This window comes from Aulonocara stuartgranti (genome assembly GCF_965226115.1).
Source record: "Aulonocara stuartgranti genome assembly, chromosome: 8".
Lineage (NCBI taxonomy): Eukaryota > Metazoa > Chordata > Actinopteri > Cichliformes > Cichlidae > Aulonocara > Aulonocara stuartgranti.
The window spans coordinates 7,082,138-7,107,336 of record NC_138959.1 but is presented as its reverse complement, the minus strand read 5'-3'; the positions used below and the strand labels follow the sequence as shown (position 1 = coordinate 7,107,336).

The 25,199-nt window shown below is 41.6% G+C and overlaps 1 protein-coding gene and 1 long non-coding RNA gene across 9 annotated transcripts in view; one reads left to right on the top strand and one right to left on the bottom strand.

Annotated features, from left to right (window-relative positions):
- Positions 1 to 25,199, bottom strand: part of tanc2b (tetratricopeptide repeat, ankyrin repeat and coiled-coil containing 2b) — a 184,689-nt gene that overhangs the window by 66,888 nt on the left and 92,602 nt on the right. For 6 of the 8 annotated variants that reach the window (XM_082544448.1, XM_082544450.1, XM_082544451.1 and 3 more), the window contains 2 exons: positions 21,957 to 22,028; positions 16,350 to 16,529 (listed from right to left, as the gene is read on the bottom strand). In XM_082544448.1, the coding sequence (XP_082400574.1) occupies positions 16,350 to 16,529; positions 21,957 to 22,028 (252 nt within the window). Of the gene's footprint in view, positions 1 to 16,349; positions 16,530 to 20,088; positions 20,134 to 21,956; positions 22,314 to 25,199 lie in introns of those variants that run through there. The other 2 variants (XM_082544445.1, XM_082544454.1) reach the window with 2 other exon arrangements.
- The window catches only part of LOC309713108, a 147,392-nt gene that overhangs the window by 103,552 nt on the left and 18,641 nt on the right, over positions 1 to 25,199 (top strand). The gene's annotated exons all lie outside the window — the stretch shown is intronic.

Genomic DNA, 25,199 nt, shown 5'->3' with positions numbered 1-25,199 from the left:
AAACGCCTGGTAGGGGTTCAGGACCCTGAAATGACTGAGCAAATAAGTTAACAGCAGACAGACAAGTAGTGAATGTTAATACTGCGCCTGGTGTCACTGTGGAGTCCTGTGCAATAGTCCGTAAGGGTTTGGATACGCATGGACACACATACAATAACACACTTCTTTAGGTCTCTGTGTATTTGTGTGAGCATCTCACAGAGAAGTGTTTGCTCAGCTCTTCACCAGCGGTATTCGCAGAAAGCAGTGAGGTGGTATATGTAACCCACTGCTCTGTTTTGTAAGCAAATCATTATCATTGCTATTAATAGTACACTGCGGGTTTCTCTTCTCCACAATACAGGTTTTTTTTCCCTCTTCTATTCCAGAAGGTACGGCTAAATACCTAGATAAAACTAAACGTAAGTAAAAACCACAGTAATAGTCATAAGATAGTAACTTCATTTGTAAAGCCTCTCTTGCAAGATGCAGCCGCTTGCTGTGCTACACAGAGGAGGATTAAAATTAAGAAAGAAAAACACTGAATAGAAATTCCACATTTGGTGCCACTAACACAGAAAAATATGTTAACAGGATTTCAAGAAAGATTGGATGTTTAGAGAGTAAAATTAAAAGAAAAACTCAAGCCTTGGTATTGCTCATAAATACAAAACAAGTATGCTCTTCTGGTTCCACAAAATGAAACCTTTTCACTTCAAAAATGCTCAAGGATAAAAAGACAGAAAAGGGAATAGAGTGATTTTGAGAAAAGACTTTTTATTCTAGGCGTAGAAAAAAATAGATGTTAATTCTGTCGTCAGTTTGGTTTGATATCAAAATATTTATTGAATCTTTCTGCTGCCTCTCATCATTTTTTAGGGATTGTGAAATTGTAAGATTCTGGCCCACTTGGACATCAGTGTTTTCTTTCCCTGTTAGTTTATTTCATTTTTTCCAATGTCTATCCCTTATTTTATACCAGGAAACCAAAGAAATTTGTGTTTTTAAAACAATAATTGACCTTTTCAAAGTCTCCAACCACTTAACGACCCCATGAATAGAATGTTTAAGTAGCTTAAAATTGATCTGACATCAGTACAACGGTGTAGCTCATCTAGATGGTGGCCCATGTTGCTGAAGGCTACTGTAGGGCCTGGATTCAACTCCACCCAATTTCCTGCATTCTCCCGCTCTGTTCCTGCTTTCCTGTCTAAGTTTTAAAGAATATTTCTCCTTTAAGCATCAATTTGTTCAGATCAGTAAATGTAAAAACTGCAACATAAAAACTGGATCTCATCAGCATAACAGCAGTCAGCTACACAGTTTTAATGTTACTGGCTGGAATGATGGTGGTTAAATAAAATGCAAAAGTCATTGTCACAAATAAAACATAAAGAAACTGAAACTTTCAGAGACACCACGATCAACAAAGTCAAACACTTTGCCAAGGACGGCCTTTCTGTGAGCAACAACAATGAAGCTCTTTGTCTTCGTCTTACTTCTTGCAAACTTGCTTTGAAATTTTCACAACAGCCATTTGATGCCAGGAGACATACTGAATGTCAGCGGGACCTTTCTGCCTACAATTAGAGAACCTAATATTTTTTTAATTACTTAAATTACAAAAAAAAAAAGGAAAGTTAAAGCCAAGCCTGTTATTGCTAAAGCTGTCTCTGTCTGGGTTGCACTTCTTTAGCTGCGTCATATTACTGTAGCTGTTTTGAAAGCTTTTGGGGAGATTTCTAATTGTAGGTTGTTACCTGGTACACACACTGGAAGCCGACTTTAAAGAGCTTGGTCGGAGTGGGGATCAAAAGGATGACTTCATCTTGCTAATGGCGGCGCTCACTGCCTCTTCTCTAATCATAATAAAAGACTGTAATTCTAGAATCCAGGGAGTTGTTACTGAAGGGGCAACACCGACTCACTTGATAAGTAATTCTACTTATTCGACAACTGCTGTTCGACTGAGAAAGAAAAGGACTTTAATACACAAGAATACTAGTCCGGCATGCAACACATAATTAAATCTCACTAATAAACTTTGAGAATGAGGAACAAAGTGCGAGCTTTTAAAGGCCAGTGGTATCACATGTAGGTAGAATGACAAAGTGTCGGGTTATCTGGGATTTTGTTCCTGTCTTACTTTTGATTGGCTTAAAAAAAGAGATGTGTCTGGCTATCGAAACCAGGGCTAAACACTGGTTATCATGGTGGCTCAGATGTTCTGCTTCCATGGTTTTTCTTTGGAATGTCTTGTTTCTCTTGCCTCTAAACAAATTAGGTTAATGCTCCCTATCTGGAGACTCTTGCAAAAGAGATATTTAATCTCAAAGAGTTTCACCTCCCAGTTAATACAACAAACCCCAAAGATTATATTCAAACCGAACAACAGCTGAATTAGCAGGTCTTTATCTGTAAAACATACGTTTCACCCCACACTTAGTTTACTGTGGTTTGGTCACTTTATGCATGGCACATATTGTCTGTATGATCCCTCAGGAGGCTGCCTATTTAATCTACGGTAGGTGGAATCCAAATGCTACTCTCTTACTAAAGACTCATAAAACTGACAGTCCAGTAGGCAAATTAACATCACAGTCACATTTCCTGTGCAGGTTGTGGTGCCAGTAAACTGACCCACGGATGTTGGATTTTAGACATCTGCCCAGTTTATTTCATAACTCATTTTTTGGCTTACAAACCATTTGTCTTACGAGGGGAGGGAAATCGAGCAATTATATAAAATCAATATCCCTCTGAAACACTGCAAACGGGTACAGGTAAGTGAAGTTTACACACAGGTAAGTGTGCCACACCAATTCAGAAGCCTGCAGTTTAAAGTCAGGACTTGTGGAAAAAAAATATGGGCCCACGAATAAATACGGGTACTGACACAAACTGCAAAACACTTGAATGACTCAAGCAATGGTTAAAATAACCTTGAGAAACATACTCTATCACACATTTTCTGTGGGTATTCTCACAAGAACCGCCTCAACCATGACTTAAAGTGGCATATGTGTTCCACTGCACCTGTTGAATACCCGTCTTCGCACTTTCAAGGCTTTGCAGCGTCTGTCAGGCAACCATCACCCAGCTAATACATCTAATAAGAGAGAGGGAAACAATACAAAAGTCCTTGTGTCATAACCACAGAGGGATGCACTGCATTACTCTGGAAGAGACCCGTTTCACCCTGCTCCATCGAGTTCAAATAACCCCATGAGGGATCCACCATGAAGACAATAAACACGGCTACTTAGCCACCCTGAAATTGAAGTTCTTAGTGTCATTGCATGATAAGAGCCTGAATGACAGCTGACAAGGTAAGCTCATCAAAGCACTCTCCAGGTGGTGATACTAAGTGGTGTGAAAACCGGCTGTAGGCGCCTCATCAAAAACCATTCACCTGAGACCAGCAATAGCAGCTGGTGATGAGGTGTTCATGTTTTTCTGGCAGACAACGTTATTGAGACATTTTGTTCCGTTCACACACCAGCTAGCAGTCCCCTGGGATAAGGCAGGGAGGCAGGAAACCTGCAGCAAGAGGGAGGAACCACGTCCCAGCACATGACAAGGTGATTCTCGTACACAACAACAAGCTGCTGCCGACTACCTAGCGAGGGGTTTGGGGTGGGCGGGCAGGGGGACTATTCCCCACCAACTTCAACCCATTTACGCAACCATATGCTACATATGACGCTGCGCTCTGGAAGGAAAAGTGAGACACACAACAACAAGAACAAGCACCATTAGCCGCCCACAGCTTGCGCTTTAGACACGCACACACACTCCATCAGACACATACACACACACACACTCTCTCAAAGACAATTGAATGCTCACCCACGCTGACGCATGAAACAGACCAGCTCGCCACGAAAAAACACTTACATTATCACACTCTGGTTGATTCACAGGCCCTCGAGCCTACACTGTGATTAGAGTTCACATCTTTGACAAATGCATCATTTCACAGAGAGAAATTACTTTCCTGCACTCCTCCCATTAGCCCCGTGTCTTTACAAACGTCATTCGAACCAGCGGCCGCGCCACACAGCAGACGAGCTCCGTGCAAGGAAAGGTGGAGCAGCAGGTGACAAGTGGTGAGGGTTGGAGGCTGGGTGAGGGGGTGAAACAGAGTTTGCGAGCACAGATGGAGGAATGAAACAAGCAAAAGAGGGTGTGGCTGGGCTCACCATTCTCAAACCAGATCTCGCATTCCTGAAGGCTGGAGTACGGCACCAGCTCCCCTCCTTCCCCTCCTTCCAGCGACACAAGCAGTCCTGCTTCCTCCCTGAACGATGACCAGCTCATCAAAAAGAAAAAGAAAAAAAAAGAAAAACAAGGAAAAAGAAGGAAAAGAAGGAAAATGCGTACGAGAAAATACGCCTGCAAGCGAAGCAGGGGAGGAGAAGTGCGGAGAAGCACACGAGATCTCCTTCTACCTTCCCCCCCGGTTTCCCTTCTGAAGCAATCGCCACAGGTTTCAGTGGTGATGCTGCCTGCTCACTTCAGTTGCGGTAAATGATACGGAGCCGGGCAGCTATGGCAGTGACGGGAGGAGCGAGAAGAGGAGGAGGAAAACGAGAGGGGAGGAAAAAGGGAAGGAAGAAGGAAGAACGCAGCAGTCAATGTGTCACTGGGGAAAGAGAAGGAGGGGGGACACAAAGGTGAAACCTCTGCGATGGCAGCAACGTGAAAAGCTGACAGGTAACCAAAAGCCTTCGCCAGAAAGAAATGAAGAGAGGACAAAAAAAAAAGAAGAAGAAGAGAGCGATACGAGCGGCACAGGGAGCCTTTGCTGTAAGCACAGAGAGGTGAGCTCTTCAATCGCCTCCGTGACTGCATTAGCGCTTAGCGTGTTATGTATAGATGTGAGAGGCGCACACTCTCTGTACAGGAACAGGAGTCCAGGTCTCCAGCAGATGAATGGTGCAGTGCTGCTGTTGTCATAGCAACCACAGAGCAAAAGGAGGTGGAGGAGGAGGAGAAGGGTGGGTATTGAGGCAGGAAAGAAAATGGCATAAAAAAAGAGGGAGGGAGAAAGGGAGGGTATTATTAAAGGGACACAGTTTTGTCGTTTGTGGACGGAGCTTCGGGGACATATCAGATCACAAGCGGTGAGGGAAAAAGGAGGAACGGTATTATTTGATCGTAACATGGGTTTCAATGAAACCTACACTGTTTTCCTTTTGGACCAAGACATTCCTGCCTGTCCTTGTTTTACCCTTGAAACTCTATTTGTACAGCTGCAGCCATGTTTCATGTCCAAACTCAAGAGGCTGCAAGTTTATTGTGTACCAGCTTCGCTTTTGTCGGGCGCTTCGTTAGGCTGTAAGCATCCTGTTCTAAATGTTTTTTATTAATCTCCTCCACTCACAGTTATTTCCCTCGGGTGACAATCCTAACCCCCTTGCAAGTCTTACCAAAAGGCCCAGAAAATGTGCGACGATCACAGGTCAAACTTCACTTGCTACTGAAAAGCAGTGATTCTCAGCCTTCTTTATCTCACTCACCACCACAGCAATGACAGAGAGGACTCAGAAACTTCAAATGAGAAAACCTTTGGCTTAGTGCTTCTCAGTTATTGTTATTTGACTTTTTCAACTGCCCATACAGTAATGTGCAACAATCTTGAGCCACCCCTCATTTATATTTTACTACCGAGTAGCCAACATGTGTTAGGTTTTTTTTGTTTTGTTTTTTTAATACAAGACATTCTGTAAATTGGGACTTTTAGTTATTTAGTAGGTCTTTAAAAATTTTCTTCTTTGGACAGTGGCTGCTTTTCACTAATTTTAAGCCTGGTCCTTGTGCAATTTGGCATATTTTGGTCTTTGCACCCTAATGACTTAAGAATCCTGAGGCCATTTCTGAGGAGGTTTCAGTAAACAGTAAAGTTATCAGCTCAAGCAGGTCTTTGCTAGCTTTTTTTCCTATTTCTTAAGGTTGAGACTTTCGAGTACTGCTCGTCTGCTGTAGTTATTTATGCCTGTCACTTCCTTTGTCTTGGTTTTCTCAAATTATTATTCGCACATCTTGAGTTTTTTTTTTATTTTTTTAAAATAAATTCAACAAACCAAATGGATACAAAAGATGTGTTTTCAGTGAAAGGCTCAAAGTTAATTTGAGATAAAATTTGATTCATCCTGTGAATTAGGTGCTTATTTATGCTTGAATCATTTACAGGCCAGTGTTAAGTGGCTTAACAACCAAACTACATTCATCTGAAAATGGTTAGGTACAAGGACTGGACTGAAAGTGACGGAAAGGCCAGCCAATATCCAAAGAAAAACTTTGAAAGACAGAAAGCCTGGAAAACTATTGTTCGAGACTTCAATACTTTGGTGTGGGGTGGTTTGAGACTGTTGCACAGTAGTTGTACTTACATGTAACCAATAAGGTTACCAAAGTGTGTAAGGAATGAAAGCACCAGGAAAGATGTATAGCCTAGACTTTGTTGCTGCAAAGAGTCATAATCAGTTAGTTATGATATTCATCACAGGAGTTTACAGACTTAAGAAGTGATATAAATCTTCTAGAAATGCATGTTGTCTTTATATTATGTGTAAACATCCTTGCAGAACGCCTGGCATCTTCAGCCTCAAGATATAAACTATAATCTTTATTCCCACACCAGACAGTGCAGCTCTTTCAATATTATTATATTATTGTTTTTATCATTCCTTCCACTTCTAGTTCGTCTTCCCTGTGGTCCTTTCCTCTATTTACCTGATATATTTATAGATGAAAGATGGATCTGAGATTTTTCACTTTAAGCCTCACCTTTCTTTTACCTTTTCTTTACATTAAAATAAGCAACACCTCAACAATCATTAATATATTATGAGTTTTCTCATTTTCAAGTGAGCTTCTTCTTCTTTTTTTTTTTTTTAAATCAGTCTTTTTTGCTTTCCAATTTAAATTGCCATAATCAGAACTTGATTTACTGATTTTTTTAATGTGTGCATAAAAAAGGGCAGAAAGAACGATCAGCCTGATACACGTCTTATATAAGATAAGATAAGATAACCTTTATTAGTCCCACACGTGGGAAATTTGTTTTGTCACAGCAGGAAGTGGACAGTGCAAAAGTTATGAGGCAAAAATTAGAATACAATAAGAATAAATACAGTACACAACTGTACAGAATAGAATAAAATAAAATACTATATACAGTAGAATAAAATAAAATAAATATACAATAAGATAAAAATAGAATACAAATACAAATACTATATACAACTGAGTAAAAATACAACGATGACAGAAAGGATTATTGCACTTAGTATTATTGCATATGTATGGCTGTGTGTGCTTGATCAGTTAAAGCCTTTATTATGGAGTCTGACAGCAGTGGGGAGGAAAGACCTGCGAAATCTCTCCGTCCCACACCGTGGGTGCCGCAGTCTCCCACTGAAGGAGCTGCTCAGTGCTGTCACAGTCTGCTGCATGGGGTGGGAGATGTTGTCCATCAGGGATGACAGCTTAGCCGCCGTTCTCCTGTCACTCACCACCTCCACTGGGTCCAGAGGGCATCCTAGAACAGAGCTGGCCCTTCGGATCACCCTGTTCAGTCTCTTCCTGTCCCCAGCAGAGATGCTGCCGCCCCAGCAGACCACGCCATAAAAGATAGCAGAAGCCACAACAGAGTCATAGAATTTCTTCAGGAGTGGGCCCTCCACTCCAAACGACCTGAGTCTCCGCAGCAGGTACAGCCTGCTCTGCCCTTTCCTGTAGAGGGCGTCTGAGTTATGAGTCCAGTCCAGTCTATTGTTCAGATGAACACCAAGGTACCTGTAGCTGTCCACAGCCTCAATGTCCATACCTTGGATGTTCAGTGGTTGCAGTGGAGAATGCTTGTGCCTGCGGAAGTCTACCACCAGCTCCTTGGTTTTACTGGCGTTGATCTGGAGGTAGTTCAGCTGGCACCAGTCCACAAAGTCTTGGGTCAGACCTCTGTACTCCTTGTCGTCCCCATCAGTGATGAGGCCGACTATTGCAGAGTCATCAGAGAACTTCTGCAGGAAGCACTGGGTGGAATTGTGGGAGAAGTCTGCAGTGTAGATGGTGAAGAGGAACGGAGCCAGAACCGTTCCCTGTGGGGCCCCCGTACTGCAGACGACCCTGTCCGACACACAGCCCTGAGTCCTCACATACTGTGGTCGGTCGGTGAGGTAGTCCAGGATCCAGGTAGTGAGGTGATGGTCCACTCCAGAGTTCACCAGCTTGTCCTTTAGAACCGAGGGAAGAATGGTGTTGAAGGCACTGGAGAAATCAAAGAACATGATTCTCACAGTGCTTCCAGCGGTCTCCAGGTGAGCGAGGGAACGATGTAGGAGGTGAATGACGGCATCATCCGCTCCAATGCCAGGCTGGTAGGCAAACTGAAGTGGGTCCAGTGATGAGCTTATTAGGCGCCGAAGCTGAGCCAGGACCAACCGCTCCAGGGTCTTCATCAGGTGGGATGTCAGAGCCACCGGCCTGTAGCTGTTGAGGTCCTTGGGGCGTGAAGTCTTTGGCACTGGTACAACACAGGAGGTTTTCCAGAGCTGTGGGACTCTTCCCAACCTCAGGCTCAGGTTGAAGAGGTGCTCCATCACCCCACACAGTTGGTCCGCGCAGGACCTGACGACCCTCGAGCTGATGCCATCTGGACCCGCTGCCTTCTTGCCATTAATCCTCCTCAGTTCCCTCCTAACCTGGGTGGTTGAGAGAGACAGGCTGGAGCCTTGTGTTGAGTGTGTATTGGATGCTGTTGTTGGGGGTGGGGGGGAGTGAGCAGGGTGAATAGAGGAGGTGTTATATCTGCCTAAATAAAAAAAACCAACAGCCAATGGCTGCACAGCCTAGCTATGAGTGGAAACATCTGGTCTGGTTTTATCCTATTTAAATGCACCTCTTTAGCTATCTCATGGGAGCTGCAGGAAATCCCACCTGACACTGAGGAAGAAATGGAGCGCAACTACTACAAATACTCAAACAATATACCACATTAAGTATTAAGCTTTTGTGACAGAACATGGTAGCACATTTTCTTTGTTTCTAGTCATTATATTAAGCTGAGCTAAGTTAACTGCCGAGATCATCATCTTAGAGACCCCCGGGCACAAATATTTGATGGGCCCCAACTAGCTTCCTTCTTAAAGAATTAGAAATAGCATGCAGGAATGGTTTAAAATGGAGAGTGCAGTTTTTCTTACCGGAAATTAAAAAGTAACCATCTCAACTCAAATTCAGTCAAAGCTTTAAAGTATCTAACATTTGATTGAAAATGAAGCAGCCAGAGCTTTTTCATAAAAGTGTAAATCCACGGTGATTTCGGGCTGCTGCTGCTGCAGTTTCTAGATTAGCTCGCGTGTCATCTCGCTGAACAGTTTCTCAACAACTTTAAAGTTTACAATTCTGTCTAATAAATAAAAGAACTGTCACTTGGCAATTTTACTTGGGTTAGAGTTGCCTCCTTTTTTTTGTTTTACTCTAAAATATTTTCTGGTTCATTTAGTTTGGAAATACTATAGCATTGAGCACTCATTTTTTTAATTGTGAAAAGAAAATCACATCTATACACTTGTTTTTCTTCCAGATTTGATTTTCAGACCAAAGAATTCTACTTAAAACACTTGTGGGTTTGTTATGTTTCTTGCCCTTTGGGTGGGTCCCCAGGCCTGCTGTTAGCTATAGCTTTACACTTACCATACACATAGCGTGTCTGAGCACAACCAAACATTACATTTTCATTAAAATGCAGAAAAGAACTTGGAGCAGAAATCTCAAATTTTGGGAAATAAGAGCAGTTTCAGTTTAGAAAAACTTCTATTATATTTCTACTATAAGTATTACCCCTTCAGTTGTGCACCACCATTCATCTGAAGTAAGTTCAACGAAAGGCAGCTACAGGGACATTTCGACTCCCCTCAAGTAACTTTAATGTGACATACTGTGGCACAGTGCAGAAGAACTGATGTTTGCACATAATGACACAGCACCTCATCTCTAAGAAAGCCAGACTATTTGGACGGTGACTAAAATATGTCAAGTACTTCTGTTGCAGCATTTAATCCAGCCACTGCTTTTCCTGAGGGCATCGTACTTAAACATTTCAATTACACCTTTCTACTCTTAACCTTCACTCCTTATTTTTCAGCTGCGACAATGGATCTGAAAATGTCACATTTTCCCTTTCAGCGGAACAAATGATTTGGTGGGTCGGCAGTGGCTGGGACAGTGGAAGGAGGAAATAATGATGATAATTGAAGAACGATTTTCTCAAGGTGCAATGCTGGGTAAGGAGGCGTGGAGATTGAGACGTCCCAAATGTCAGTGTTCATTTCAAAAATTCACAGAGGATACCAGATGCAAATAAGACATGAGGCTGGCCAAGGATGGGTGGAGAGAGAGACAGAGATTGAGACGTCACACGAGAGCTGCTCATATAAAAAATAAAAATAAAATAAAATATGTGAAACGTAAGAGAATTACAGATGGATTATTGCATGTTCAAACATCTGTTCCTATATGATGCTGGAAGATCAGCTGGCATTTAATCTCAGAGGCAGGTAAATTAATTAATCAGGTGAAACCTGTTATTTATTAGCTACTGTTTAATTATGCTTTTAGGGCTACAAATAACAGTTTCAATTAATCTGACATTTTCTCGAGTCTAAAGATAATGATGGTCTAGAACTACCAGATTTTTATTACTACTTCTTAGCCAACAGATTGCTGTAGGCTTTAAAATGTATCAAATGAAGCTTATTAGAAAACCCATAATTGGACAAGAACTCTACAGAAGAACAAGTTCAAAGTCAGCGACAGTACATTTCTTGAATATCACCAATTATGGTCCACCATACAGGTGATATTTAACCCCAGTTGACTGAACTTAGAAATACTTAACACAGAACAGAATATTTAAATCTCTGTACCCACAAATTCAAAATCAAAAAAGTCAAAAATGGATGACTTCCATTTCCCTCCTGATAGCAAAATCAAAGTGAAGATCGATATTTTTAGACACAAAGCTCTCCATAGAACACACTTTACAGGACAAAGGATGTTCCAAATGGGCCTTGCACATAGGTAGTTTTATATAAAGTGAACTATATGTTTGCTATATGGTCTTGTACGTCTGTTCAGAGATTCTGGCAGAGGACATGTGAAGACACATTCACATCGTTCAATTGCTGTATCCCAACCTCACCCACTGTGCATTTTAGGTGATGCAAGTGAATTAGATATAGAAGCAAATGCATCACACATAGTTCCTACTGCCTTATGCATCGCTAAGAAAACTATCCTCATGAATTGGAAATCAAAAAATGATTTATGTGCAACTCAATATAGAAATTTACTTCTAAACCCCGTTAGTCTGGAGAGATATCATTCCTCCTTGAAAAACCAATTGGGTGAATTTGATTCTCTCTGGCTTCCACTGATCAGTCCCATTTCTTAGTGGGGGTGGTCATTGTGCCTTGGAGGTGGACCCAGAGGCCTTCTTGGGGCTGGATTGTAGTTTGAACTACTTCTTGTGGCTTTCCTGCAATATTTTCACAGCTCAGCAGGTGGCCACGAATTGCTTTTATAATCAAACGGAACTATTTTTGTGTCATGCTTTCCTCTGCTAGCCTCGTCCACATTCCCCAAATACTTCAAAAAATAATAAAAAAGATTCTGCTGAGCATGACTCAGATACACCATAATCTTATTGCAGTCTGCTGTATCTCTGCAGGAAAACCCCCAACAAGGGAGCGTGTCTTTTCTTTGAACGATTCCACTGTAAAATAAATTTAAAAGAAGACAAAAAAACAAAAACAGAGATGCAGCATTTGTGAGAAGTAGCCAATTTAGCAGAGCTCAACTGCTCAACTGTTTTAATGCGGATTCTTTAAGACCACCCACACCATGAGCTGTAAAACCTGACTAAGCAGTCCTGCACACTGTGCTTTGTTAACCCTGACCACTACTCATGCCTACATCAGTGACCGCTTACAAGTTAGCTAAGTGTAGTGCATTCCCACTTATTCACATATTACTCCATTATTGTGAGCACCACAGAGACAATAGATTTTAGATATACTCATATCACTGTGATAATTGAAGCAAAAGTGGGTGAAAAATTAGGCTGTATAATTAAATCAAGGCTTTTCTCAGGTTTTAAGGCCAAATGCAATTTTCCACTTTTATGCTGCAATCCATGGGGAGGCAGTAATTGTATTGATTGTAGCCATTAATTAGGGGAAAGCAGTGTAATCTGGGGAGAGATGTTGAAATAATTCCTCTTAAATGTTTCTGAGTGGAGCAGGGCCAATCAATCAGCTGGGGCGACATCTCTGGTGAGCCTGACACTTGAGTGAGGTGTTTATTAAAGCACAAATAAGCAATCAGTGATTACAGCTCATAACAATCAGCCACTAAGAGATAAGTGCGACAATGAGCCACTCCAATTCTGAGACAACAGAGGACTAAAAATAGAAAACATAAACAATGTGGACGCGAAATCTGTCAAACGCACATGAAGATGAGGGACAGATGAGCCCTGTCAGTGGTTTAATGTACTACCATTAAGTGTATTTATATCTGGTACTGGTATTTAAGCATTTACCACTACCCTGCATTTATCAGACAGCTGCAGTTACTAGTTACTTTATCAAGATTTTTTTCATGCAAAACATATCATTAAAACAAGCTCCAACCTTCAGGGCTTAAAAATGAAACCAGAGTATAGTTCTGTGAAAAAGTATTTGCCCCCCATCCTTATTTCTTTCTTTTTTTGTTGGCCACATATTCATGGCCACAGTTTATGAAAGAGAAACTGAAACAGAGAGTTGTAGGCATCACGTTCTCCAATTTAAAGTGATGTTTCGGCTGCTAAGCTTTTTAGAAGGTTTTAATGGAATTATATGGTTTGCTATTAGCTACAGATCATCCAAGAAGTTTCTGCTTCAGTCCTTAAGAGTGAAATAATAGGACTTTCATGACTTAGCGCTAATAGCAGATTTGTGTGTCTGTGTGGATCCATTATGGGTGTAGCTTTCTAACCAAGCTTGCTGGCATTTGTTGAGAATTTTAACTCAATGTTTGCCAACACTGAGTTAAAAACAGTGTGTGATGCCATGGCGGCTAAATTTATCTTTTATATAGTGTAGGGATTCAGGCACAACATAAAAACCACCGACAGAGTCTTTTTAGGCGATCAGGAGTATTGTGGTGCATTTCATGGACTCTCTATCAGATTTGGTTCTTAAGAATTTGAATGGTTTGGGCTCTTTGTCATGTTCCTTGATCCAATCATGAGCAAGTTTTGTGAGGGAGACCAAAGCCATCGAGGACTGCCAATGGTATTAGTGGTGGTTGCTGAAACCAAATATTGAGGAGACAGGTAAAACTGCTTGCTACGAACAAGCACTGAGTGGTTGCTGTAATCTAACACTCAGTGTGGCCAACCGTAGCAGTAGATGTTATCAGATATACACAGAGAAAGCAGCCTAAAGGTGCTGAGATCCAACATTTTCAGCAGGTTTTAAAGATGTTACTGGTTTATAATGATAAAACAAAAATGTAGATTATTTTCTTTCCTTAAGTTGCTGCAGAATCTTTCCTATCGTTTAGTAGTTGTAGTTTAGCACACAGTGCCTTACTCATACATCAAGTGGATTACCTCTCAATGCCAAACTCTAAGTAATTCACTAAACGAACATCAATAACCTAGACCTTTCTGTGCACATTTGTTTAAAATAGATTATTCCTTAATATAGACAACTAAAAGGAAGTCATGACAATGCATGCCACTTAGCAAGACAAGGTTTCATGACATAACACTGCATTGTAAGAAGATTAGAAACCACCGACATGTGGGACTATGTTGTTCAATGTATCAGCTAATCTTTCCATCTCATAAGTACCTTCATACTTTTTTGACCAATAGGGTGAAGAATTGTGGCATTACTTCCAAGTCCACAGAAAACCAGTAGTGATTACATGAAAAACTGACTACGCAGTGCCTGTTTGCATCTCTTCCTACTCCAAAAATCTGTCTAAGAAGTTCCCCTTCAAGAGTCTTCAAGGAGGCAGAGGGGATTCAATCAGAAAGTCAAGGATTCTCTGAAAAGGTCAGAAATTTCATTGCTATTTTACAAGGTTGAATAACTCAAGTCTTCACAAACATCACAATTCTGCCCCCCTAGGGCCAATCAGGAGCTACAAACAAGGGCAGATAGAAGCTGTGACTGGGGGAGACCACCGGGGGGGATCAAAGCGCTTTAGCCCTTTAGACCTACTGCTGTTTGCTCTCTAGCGCACTCCCTTCTCTCACCTCTGCAATATGTGGCACGGGAGGGGTTCAGGCCTGTGACTGTAACACCGCACACAAGCTCAGTACCGTCAAGCTGTGGAGGAAGTGGTGCTGCGTTGAATTAATTAAAGGGCGACAAAGCTGGGTAGTCTGAGCTCAAATACAGTCTGCTGGTGGATGACACTTGAGAGCAGACGCAGGTCTTTGAGGGCTTGAAGGACAATGGGCACTTGAGGGCTTTTGTGCATGCTGTCATTTCACTGACAGGCCGTTTTGGTCCTGTAAGTGCTGTAAAGTCATACTGACATGTGATTTGAAGAATAACCACTGGACATACCATATATAAGCCCTTTTTAATGCAAAAACCTTTATCTGGATTAAAGCAATTATATATTTTTTCCGTGACTTCACCATTTAAATAGACACCACCTTATGACAGACAATAAGAGATATGACACAAATCCATACAGATAAGCACAAGCTAATCCTAGTGAAAGTTACAACACATGTTCACTTAAGGTGACAAGTGTAGTGAAATGAGTCAATTATGAAACATAATCCATAGAAAAAAAATCTGTTTAAAAAGCATCACTAAGTTTGAAAATCCCCAAACACACAACAAGCAGCACCTGACTGGTGTAATACATCAAGCCAAATGATGACATGTGTGAGAACACTGCAAAGAGACCTCTCCCTACGTCAGCCACAAAATAAGAATAGTACAAATGAGACGGCGCCGTGCATCATTAATCAAGCTATTCTTGGCTGTAATGAAAAAAAAAACACACACACAAACACTCTCTCTCTCACACACACACATTCATATTTACAGATTCGTATGATGTCCTAAAAACTAGCTGCGACTCACGCAGATGAAAGAAGCCTTTTAGAAGCAGACTGAATCAGCCACAAAACATCAAATCCAAGAAAAGCACACAAAATGCTCCTCAAACAGCAGAACAGTGAGGGAGGAGGTGGGGAGAAGAGTGTGATTTGGCCGGATTGTTCTGAAATTTAATTCTCGAGAAAAAAGAAAGAAAGAAAAAGAAACCTCTGCTCCATCCGTCCACACACAGTCCTCTACAGCAGTGTGGCACACCCAGTTAAAATGGGAGAAAATGATGTGGTTATGTGATGTGCGTTTCCCCTTTAAAACCCACAGTTTGGATGACCCTGGAGAGATCATAAATCATTCTGTATGATGTAAAAATCACAGCTCCCCCCGGCATACCAGAAACGGTTAATGATCTGAAGTAGCTGGGAGATTGGTGCACCCTAGTGGTGACTACTGAGTCGAGCTTTAAACTCATCCACACCCACTCTGCTTCTGTGTGGAGGCTGCACAGATACTGGGTGAAGCTGTGCTGTCAATATTTCAATTCTCATTTTGAAAGCACAAGTAGAGCAGTAACCTTTGATGCCCAGACCGTCTTGTGTACCAAAACAACTGCTTCTCCCCATTGCAATAGTAGAGGGAACACAACACAGACTCATAAAGCAGTTGATGAGGAAACAGAGGGGAGGCAATTTTCCACATTTTCTGAATGTCAGTGATGACTGTGGAAGGAAACGATTAGTGGGAGGAGGTAAAAAGCAATAAAGGACGCCTGAGCCAACCGCAGCTCGCAGTCCATCATCTGTTCTTGACACTGTCAATTAGGTAGGACTTTGGCGATTACAACAATTGGAAATTACAGTGTTTGTCAGAAACCCGAGCTCAGCTCCACTTGCTTTCTACTTAGAATTAGGGGGGCAAGTAATACAGTAAATGATTACTGCTTATCAGCAAGCATCGGGGTGAAACATTGCTTAGTCTTGTAAAATCAGTTTTAACTCAGTATGCATGATTTTGTGATTAAGCTGCCTACAGTGGTACAGTGAAGGGCTAAGGGAGGCTGTGTTAGTACACCGAGTCTATGGGGGAGGACAGCCACAGGCAAATTTAAACCAGATTTAGCCCATGTCTCTATTGGCTGTGGCTTTCTTCCTGAACTCTGGTTTAAAAAGAAAATGACAACAACTTCAAATCCTGCACTCTGAGTGACTCCTCTATCACCTGCAGCATCCTTACCTGTGAGCTTCTTCATTGGCTGCAGCCTGACACTGATGGTCTGATGGGTGAGCAGCGGGGAGGAGGGCAGAGAGCGTGACACGCCCTCCATTATGCGAATATGCTGCATGCCCTCAGTCATTGAAAGAGGGGGCACGTTGTAGTCTCCTTCAAAGGCACAGTCGCTGTCTATGCTGCCACCTGCAGGATGGGAGGGAGAAACAGCATAGTATAAGATATTTTTCTGGACTTTAAATAAAGCACTGTGTTATAATATTAATGGTATAACTGCAGACTCAATAGCAAAGGAAGAGAAGATGAGAGAGGAAATTATCCTACGGTTACTGTGTGATCTTACCAAATGGCTCCACTCTGGATTTGTACATGCATTATTAATTGGACACCTTTCATACACAACAGCTACATTTTGCTAATAGTCTAGGTCTCAAGCCATTTCCGATATGGCGCGATATGGCAGTCTCACTTCTGTCAGTCTGCCCCAGGGCAGCTGTGGCTACAACTGTAGCTTGCCTTCACCAGTGTGTGAATGCGAGAGTGAATGAATAGTGGAATTGTAAAGCGCTTTGAGGGTCTTGAAAAGCGCTATATAAATGCAATCCATTATTATTATTATTATTATTATTAAAACAAAGAATTCAAAGGCATCCTCTTATTAAATATAAATTTAAATGCCCTTATTCTCATCGCATGCTCAGGTTTAGCCAAAAAAATCCAAAAAACATGTTTCAGCTTACAAACCTTAATCAGGATGTTAAACAGAGTTTGTGAAAAATCTGGATCTATTCTACTTGTCTTCCAGTAACTGACCGCATCCCTCTTTCCATGTAAAGAGGAGCCAAAACAACGGAGTTTTAACCAAAGGAATTTATGAATTTCTGGATTTATAAATCACCTGACACTAAATATCTTGGTGTAAATGGCTGATTCAGATTTGACTGCAGTTTTATAAACTCAGTTTGTATTTTGATATTCATTCATATTATCTGTGATTTGTGCTATTGTGTGCAGTTTATGCACATTTGATTTAAATATGATAAAAATTGTTAGCTTTGTGTTAAAACCGTTTTGGGCTCTTTATATTCCACTCTCATCCAAGGTGGATATTTGCCATTATTGGTACTCCACAAGTGGAAGTCTGCTATTAAAGGACCACCACTAGGAAAGGTCCAGCGGTTCATGAAATATATTTATACTCCTTTACAAAGTCTTATATGCCAGAACACGTTGGATTTTCTTTAGGATAAAGATGACCACACCATTAGAAGGAAAAACATGTGATTATAGTTCAAGAGAGTGCCTTTCAGTTGGAGTTTAAATGTATCCCTTCCAAAAGCACCTCAAATAAAACCAATCTGAATGCAGGAAGCACTATTCAGCTAACATTTTACCCAGATTCCTTGCGCATGTGGCACATTACTGCACCTTAAAACATTTAAACAAATGCTGCAAATATGTACCATTTCATTAGGGACACAAGAATCTTTGTGGAAAAGGTAGATATAGTTACGCTGATGCCCAACAATTAACCTTAGGGGTACATTCATGTCAACTCTACCTGTTAGGACTGAAATGCCCCTATTTCTTAGAGTGTAGGCTGACAGGTATAACTGAATATAATGGATTGCAAGGATCAGAATATATCCACTATTAAAGTGCTTAGTTGGACTTCTTTGTTCTGTTTCTTTTCCTGTTTGTTCACCTGCTGTAGAAACCGTATGGACCTCTGACAGAGGATAGGACCTCAGCCTGGTCGCTCGATCCTGCAATCAGTGCACTACTGATATTGAGCGCAACATCACTGGCGTGACCCAGCAGAGAGCAGCCCTGCAGGCAACACGTGCAGTTTACATCACTGCCTCAAAAGGCAGCCCGCCTGACCTCTGTCAGCCCCGCAGTAACACAATACCCAACAATTTTTATATAATCAAGGATTTTCTAACCATTTGAAATGTTTAAACAAGAAAAAAAGCACAGTCATGACCACAAGAGAGCATTTTATTTACGAAAAAAGCCTCTCACAATGAGTGGTAATTACAGAGCCAGTATAAACAACCACTTACCATCACTCATACCCCCCCTTTTCCTCTTTTGCTCTAAAACCCACAAATTATGAGAACTTTGGTTTTATTTTTATTTTTTTAATTTCACACGCACTCATCAGCCAGCTGTCTGTAAACATCCATTTTGTGAATCAGTTCTAGCTCAGACTGCCCATTTCCCAGCAGACTGAACTGTAAAACCAACTGGTCAAGGAACATGCTCGCGCCAGATAGCAGTCGCAACGGTGAGACAAAAAGCCATTATCAGATACCGGTCCCTGAGGAAGCCTGTATGATGGCTAGGAAGGGGGCAAATTGGCTGCTGTAATATAAATACATCAGTATTGAAACAATTGCACTCATAGAAGAAATGCCAAACACAATCCGACACACACATCAATCCCTCTGTGGCTCTGGAGTCAGTCCATCCATTCACTGGGGAATGTCACTGTGAGAGTGAAAAACAACAGCCAGAGCAGCGGTTGCTTTCCCCGGCATGGAAATTCTCCACATGTATGCAGACACTGGTGTGAATATAAAATAGCTAACTTGGTATTCTGATAGCAGTTGCCAGCAGTCAGGATCAGGCTTGGTTTTAATGCTTTGAAATATTGAACAAAAATAAACAATTACCGGTAAGCTACTCTCAATCAATTACCTGCTAAATAAATTAACAATTTTGTGGCCGTTCATGTTAATAATCAGGACAAATACAAAAGAATGTGCTTTATTTACTTATTCGACTTTTTAGGTATAAACTAGCTGCATTTACATCCAAGACACCTTCATTTTAGTCATTTTAGTCATTTTAGACTTTTTCAAAGAACTAAAAGGTTCCTTTCATACTGTAGGTTGTGTGAGTGTCCATCACACTGTAAAGAGCTGTGAAAATTATGCCAATTGGGCCGCTGGCATGTGAAAAAGTGACAAGTTATTTTTGCAGCAACTATACTGTCAGCCTGTCCTTATTCCTGTAGAATCATATAATGCAGTTGTGTCAAAGCCACTGGTAAGTCTAAGTTACTCACGAGGTGTTCTTTGGTGAAGCACAAAGTTATGGAACAGGGACATGCAGATATCATGCCACCGGGCGACCGTTGCTCAGGGGAATGGGAAGCTCATCTGTAACCGGAGGGTTGCCGGTTCAATCCCCCTGCTCTCTCTGTCCTGGTCGTTGTGTCCTTGGGCAAGACACTTTACCCTACCGCCTACTGGTGTTGGCCAGAAGGGCCGATGGCGATATGGCAGCCTCGCTTCTGTCAGTCTGCCCCAGGGTAGCTGTGGCTACAACTGTAGCTTGCCTTCACCAGTGTGTGAATGTGAGAGTGAATGAATAGTGGTATTGTAAAGCGCTTTGGGTGCCTAGAAAAGCGCTATATAAATGCAATCCATTATTATTATTATTAAACTGCTGGTTCCTCTCACTCCTTTGAAAACAGACAGTGTAGCTCTCTGAAAACAGACAAGGCGTCAACGCACCAGCGCTAATAGACGTGTGTAATGGTATCTGACAAAAAGACATAATGCGATGCCCTGGGAGGAGAACTCATCAGTTCATCTGACATATGATTTCTTCTGTGACTTCACTGGTGATTAAAAAAAAGAAAAGAAAAAGAAACTAAAGTGCAGTACATGCATAGTACTGCACACTCCACACCCAACGTTTGAAGCTTTCAGTCAGTACTACTGAAAACACTCACCAATCTAGTTCATAAGCCAAGAGCATAGAACAGGGGTAGGGACTTCCAGGCCTTGAGAGCCGGTGTCCTGTAGGTTTTAGATGTGTCCTTGACCCAACACAGCTGATTTAAATGGCTAAATTACCTCCTCAACATGTCTTGAAGTTCTCCAGAGACCTGGTAATGAACTAATCATTCAATTCAGGTGGGTTGACCCAGGGTGAGATCAAAAACCTGCAGGACACCGACTCTCGAGGCCTGGAGTTCCATACCCCATAGAAGATGAGACAAAACCTGATTCCTGCACACTTTCTAACCTGCAACAATGTATTTATTAGAAATATAGTATAACTTATCAGAGGTTAATGACACAGAAGGGCTATCTTATATGAGAAGTTAGTGCACTCTTTACAGCAGGTCATATTATTTAAAAAATTAATTAATTAAATAAAGACAGAAATAGACAATTATTAACGTCCATCTATTTTCTCAGCTGCTATCCTAGCCAATGCCAGGTGAGAGGTTGGTAACCAATCCACTGTAGGGCTAACAGAGACACCATTAACCATTAATCACATTTGAACCTACAGTCTATTTAGAATCATCAATTAACTTTACATGCATGCCTCTGGACTCTGGAAGGAAACCAGAGTACATAAAGACCAGCAGGCCTTGCAAACCCCAGAGTCTTCTTTCTGTGCTGACAGTACTCACTGCACCACTTTAATGTATCCTTCCTAAAAATTACACCTAATGTATAGATAATTATTGAAAAATGTTCCAGTTAACCTTTAGTCTCAAAACGTTCCCCAGAGGTTACATGTCTAGGTGATCCTGCAGGTATACATTTGAATAGTACAAGACCTACACTAATGAAAATAAAGTTTTACTAAATTCAACAGTGTTTCAAATAAATGTATTTTTCATGGTGTATAGTATGCAGGAGCTTATTTGCAATGCAGTAAGTATGACCCTCCCACTATGAAGGAGTTGCTCTGTGGGGCGTAAAATAATGTCCCTGTAATACGGACCCCGGTCCAAGAAGTTGAAATGCACTTTTCATCCAAATACTCGTAGTTTTAGCCAACATTCTTGAGGTGGAAAAGGCCCTAATCTCATCAATTAGTCCATTTAATTCTGGAAAGCCTCATTGAAAATTATGATAATCCTGAGAAAGATATTAAATGGTCTCATTCAGGTCAAAAATGAGAAGGGCAGAGAGGGAGCACCAGCCGCACTTCAGCGGTGAAATCCACAGAACAAAAGCAGTGAAGGGGAAATTACCGTGTTTCATTTTAGACTGCAATAAGAGTCGTGTACAAGGACCACTCCATGCCTCGAAATAAACAGAACCACCTACTCATCAAGGTGTTCAGTTCAAAATATGTATGAGGTGGAAAAAAACAAACTGCCCCAAACAGTTTCTGCCAAGCACAGACATTCTCGCTGTTGGTACCATCTAATGTCATATATACAACCCTATTTCCCCTTGAAATTACTCAGATTTACAGGCAAAATTACAAGAATATAAAATTCATACACTTGCCCTCCCTGTAAATATAACTTCATGTCCAGTAGTCATAAACTTGCTGTTAGAAAACGGAATAAATGCGGTCCAGCAAACAAGGCTTCATGAAAACATTAAGGGAGCAGAAATAGCGTCTGGAAAGAGCCAATAGGGAGGAAATATGGGGGACGAGAAAAGAGCTCACGTTTGTTTTCAGCAACTCAGCTTCTCATTCGCACATATTATACACACCGCGAGCACATAAAAGCAAGAGGTGAGAAGAGCAGGTGCTGTGGAAGGCATAACGTTTCCTGTCAAGACTGCAAACTTTTCTCTATCTCGAGTTTAAAGAAAACTTCTCTTTGGAGATTCGGTTGCTTACCTTGGCCGATGTGGCTCAGGTGAGGGTCTAGACTGGGCGAGCGGGGGTCTGCCAAGTCCTCGCTCCCACCATCTGCAGAAGAGGAGCACACAGAGAAAGACAGGGAGTGAGCTCGGTGGAGGTGGTGGTGGTGGCAGCGTGGCGAGGAGGTGCGAGTAAGCAGCAAGGCCACTTCTTCCTCCCCGATCAGCCAGATGTGAGATCTGAGGACACCCAGGAGGCTGCTCACACACAGACCCTCGACACCCTTCCTCCTGGGGCCCAAGCGTCCCCTTATTGTCGCGAGGGAAGAACGCGCTGCTGAGCTCCATTTTTTCCGCCTCCACATGTTTAGACTAAACAGTCAGTGAGCCTCTATCTCTAGGCAGGCCCAAAGCTGATAACATAATAGTTTACATTACAACCATTCCTGCATGAAGACCTGCGATGGAGCCACAATCAAAGAGCTCGCTGCGACATACATATGCTTAAATGAGGGATGACTTTGACTTGCAGTCAAACAGTGGGCGTCTCCCAAGATAGATCCACATACAGCTAATGATATGAAGATCAATTACACCCAGGGGATCAGGCAGGCAGATTTAGCCACAGTGGATGGAGCTGAAAAGAGCAGGTTGGAGGGTGGGGGCAGCATCAATGGGCAGCACAGTCAGTGTCACCAGGGGATTGTTTCATAATCCTGCTCAAGTGCAGATGGATCTACTGTAAAGCACGACAGGCCAGCAGAGGAGGTGTGGAACAAATGATTTATGCTCAGAAGAAACGGATCCCAATAGAATTAAGTGAGCTATTAATAAATCTAAACTGAGCTACTTGTATGAAAACTAGTCTGTGGATTATCTGAGTAGAAGGATCAAAGATTGTTGCATTAGGCAGAAAGGGAAGTAGGCCTCTTTTTTTTTTTTTATCACAAAAAAGGATTAGATGTTTTGCCTCATCCCCACATTACCTTTCAATCAGTGCTCTCATCTATTGGTCCAGAAAACCCAAACAAACAGTCGAGTATTATCTCTCCCATCGCAGATTCACACATTCAGCCACGCAGCAGGCCAGATTGGCTTGCTGGTGGAAAGATCAAGCTTGTCGATGGATAGATAGAATAAGCCGTGGGGTATGTGTGTGAGAACTGGGCCGATTGTGGAAGGGGGCTCTCTGCAGAGGATTCTTCTGTGTTGTTGTCTGGATTTGCCAATTAAAAAAAAGCTTTACCAGCACACTGAAAACACACAATTTCTACGTAACGGTTTTTGTATATTTGGCATTTACAGACAGCAGCGCAATGTATATTTCTAACACCTCCATTACACGCATGTTCGACAGCAACAAAGCCACCAAAAATAGTTTCTCACCTTGTGTACCTGATGAGCCATTTCGCCCAGTAAAATCAATGGTGTGAAAAATCAATACAGGCCTTGAAGATGACGGGCAGTAGCTACGAGAACTGCTTGCACAGTGATATGTGAAAACATGCACATGCAAGCACAAGTAAAGTGTATGAGGTTGTGTGGAGACAGCTGCGTGATATAGTGTAAGAGACTGTGCATACTTAAGTATTTTGGGTGATTTTTTTACTTATCTTTGGATACCTGTACAGTAGTTGTAAATAACAAACATCAAACCCCTATCACATGACCACAGAAACCTTTTCATTGCATTTCAAGTAAGGGGGTACTTTGTTATGGGCTGCCCTGAAGACAACCTATAATAAGAGAAGCAGCAATGAGTTTCTCCCAGAATCCAGGCAACAGATGTGACTCTTACTCTCAATATAGTGTCTATTGTGCCAAAGACTCATAGATCAGTGCTTGTAGGCTCTTTCAAAACATGCAACCTTTGTCTGCCTTGTTACAGATGACATTTAGACAGGTGAGGGTGAAGCAAAGAAGCCACCAAGGAAAGAGGGAGAGAATACAAAAACAGCTCTAACAGCTATAACAATACAAATGGCCTTTTTTCAGTTTCAGTAAATGTATGAATGTTGGGTTGTTTTTTATACTTTTGCTTGATGCTGGAATATAACAATAATTTAAGCCTTTGAGCTAATTCTATCTTTATCTTTGTATGTTTCTCCTTGTGCATTTTAATGGTATGCACTACAACTGATATCCTGCTAGTAGATTTTTGCATTGACATATTATGAAAACTCAGTATTCACATTGCCAGGTAGTCTGGAGCAGAAGCAAAAACAGCAGAAGCAACATTTATTTTAAGAAAAAATGGGCAAGAAATTGCAAATTAACAAGTTAGACTTTGTGTAAACATTGTCACTAGTATTTTCCCTGAACCTGTTAGCCCACAGCAAAGCAACTTCGAGAGTAAATGGAAAAGACGAAACACGATTACAAGAAAATGTAAAAGATCCCATTGGAGGGACCTCCCGGGAACTGCAGAGATTCTACTTAAATACCAAAGTAGAATCTGCAGAGATTCTACTTAAATACCAAACTCTTCTGAAAGAGAGTCTCCAGCTATACTCTAATGTAAATGGTAACTTCTATCCAGGTTGAAATTGAACAATAATTCTGTGTTAAATCCAACAGATGAACTGATTCTCTTCTGCTTATCTTATTGGCAACTTTTATACAGGGCATACCACTAAAGCTGCTTGACTCTTGATAAAATTCCTGCTGATGCCTACTCGGGTATGTGCAGCGGTCTTGCTGGTGCTTTCCCTGCTTTTAGGTTTTCCACATATGCACACGAAAGGGCGGGGAGTTCCCAGAACAGGGCTATACTTCAAAATATATATTATTGCTGAAGGAACAACAATCCTCTTTGGGCTAAAATGGTCTGACAGAAATAACTGTCACCCACTAAATAACAAATCTATGTTAAGCCTTTAAATCACTCCGTTACTGAGGTTTTTGGAGCCTCCTTCTCTCTACTACAGTTTTAGGACTGAGAAACATATCTTTGTGTCACCTCTATTCAAAAGAAACCTTTCTTCAAAGAAGTGCTCTCGTTACCCGTGATTTCAGTACGATGTCCATCCACACAGACCAATGGCTTATTAGGCAGGGAACATGAAAGGGGAGGACCCATGGCTGATGGAAATAGAGATATTTTCATTAAAACCTGCAAAGGCAGACAGAGGACATCATTCGAGGTTCTCACAGAACATCTGCCAGCTGGTAGTGAGAATGAAACCGAGCCAATATGTGCTCTGCAGCATATACTACTCAACTGTAAAATCAAATCACTGCTGTCACTGAACGGGGGAAAAAAGCCATTTCCAAAACAAAG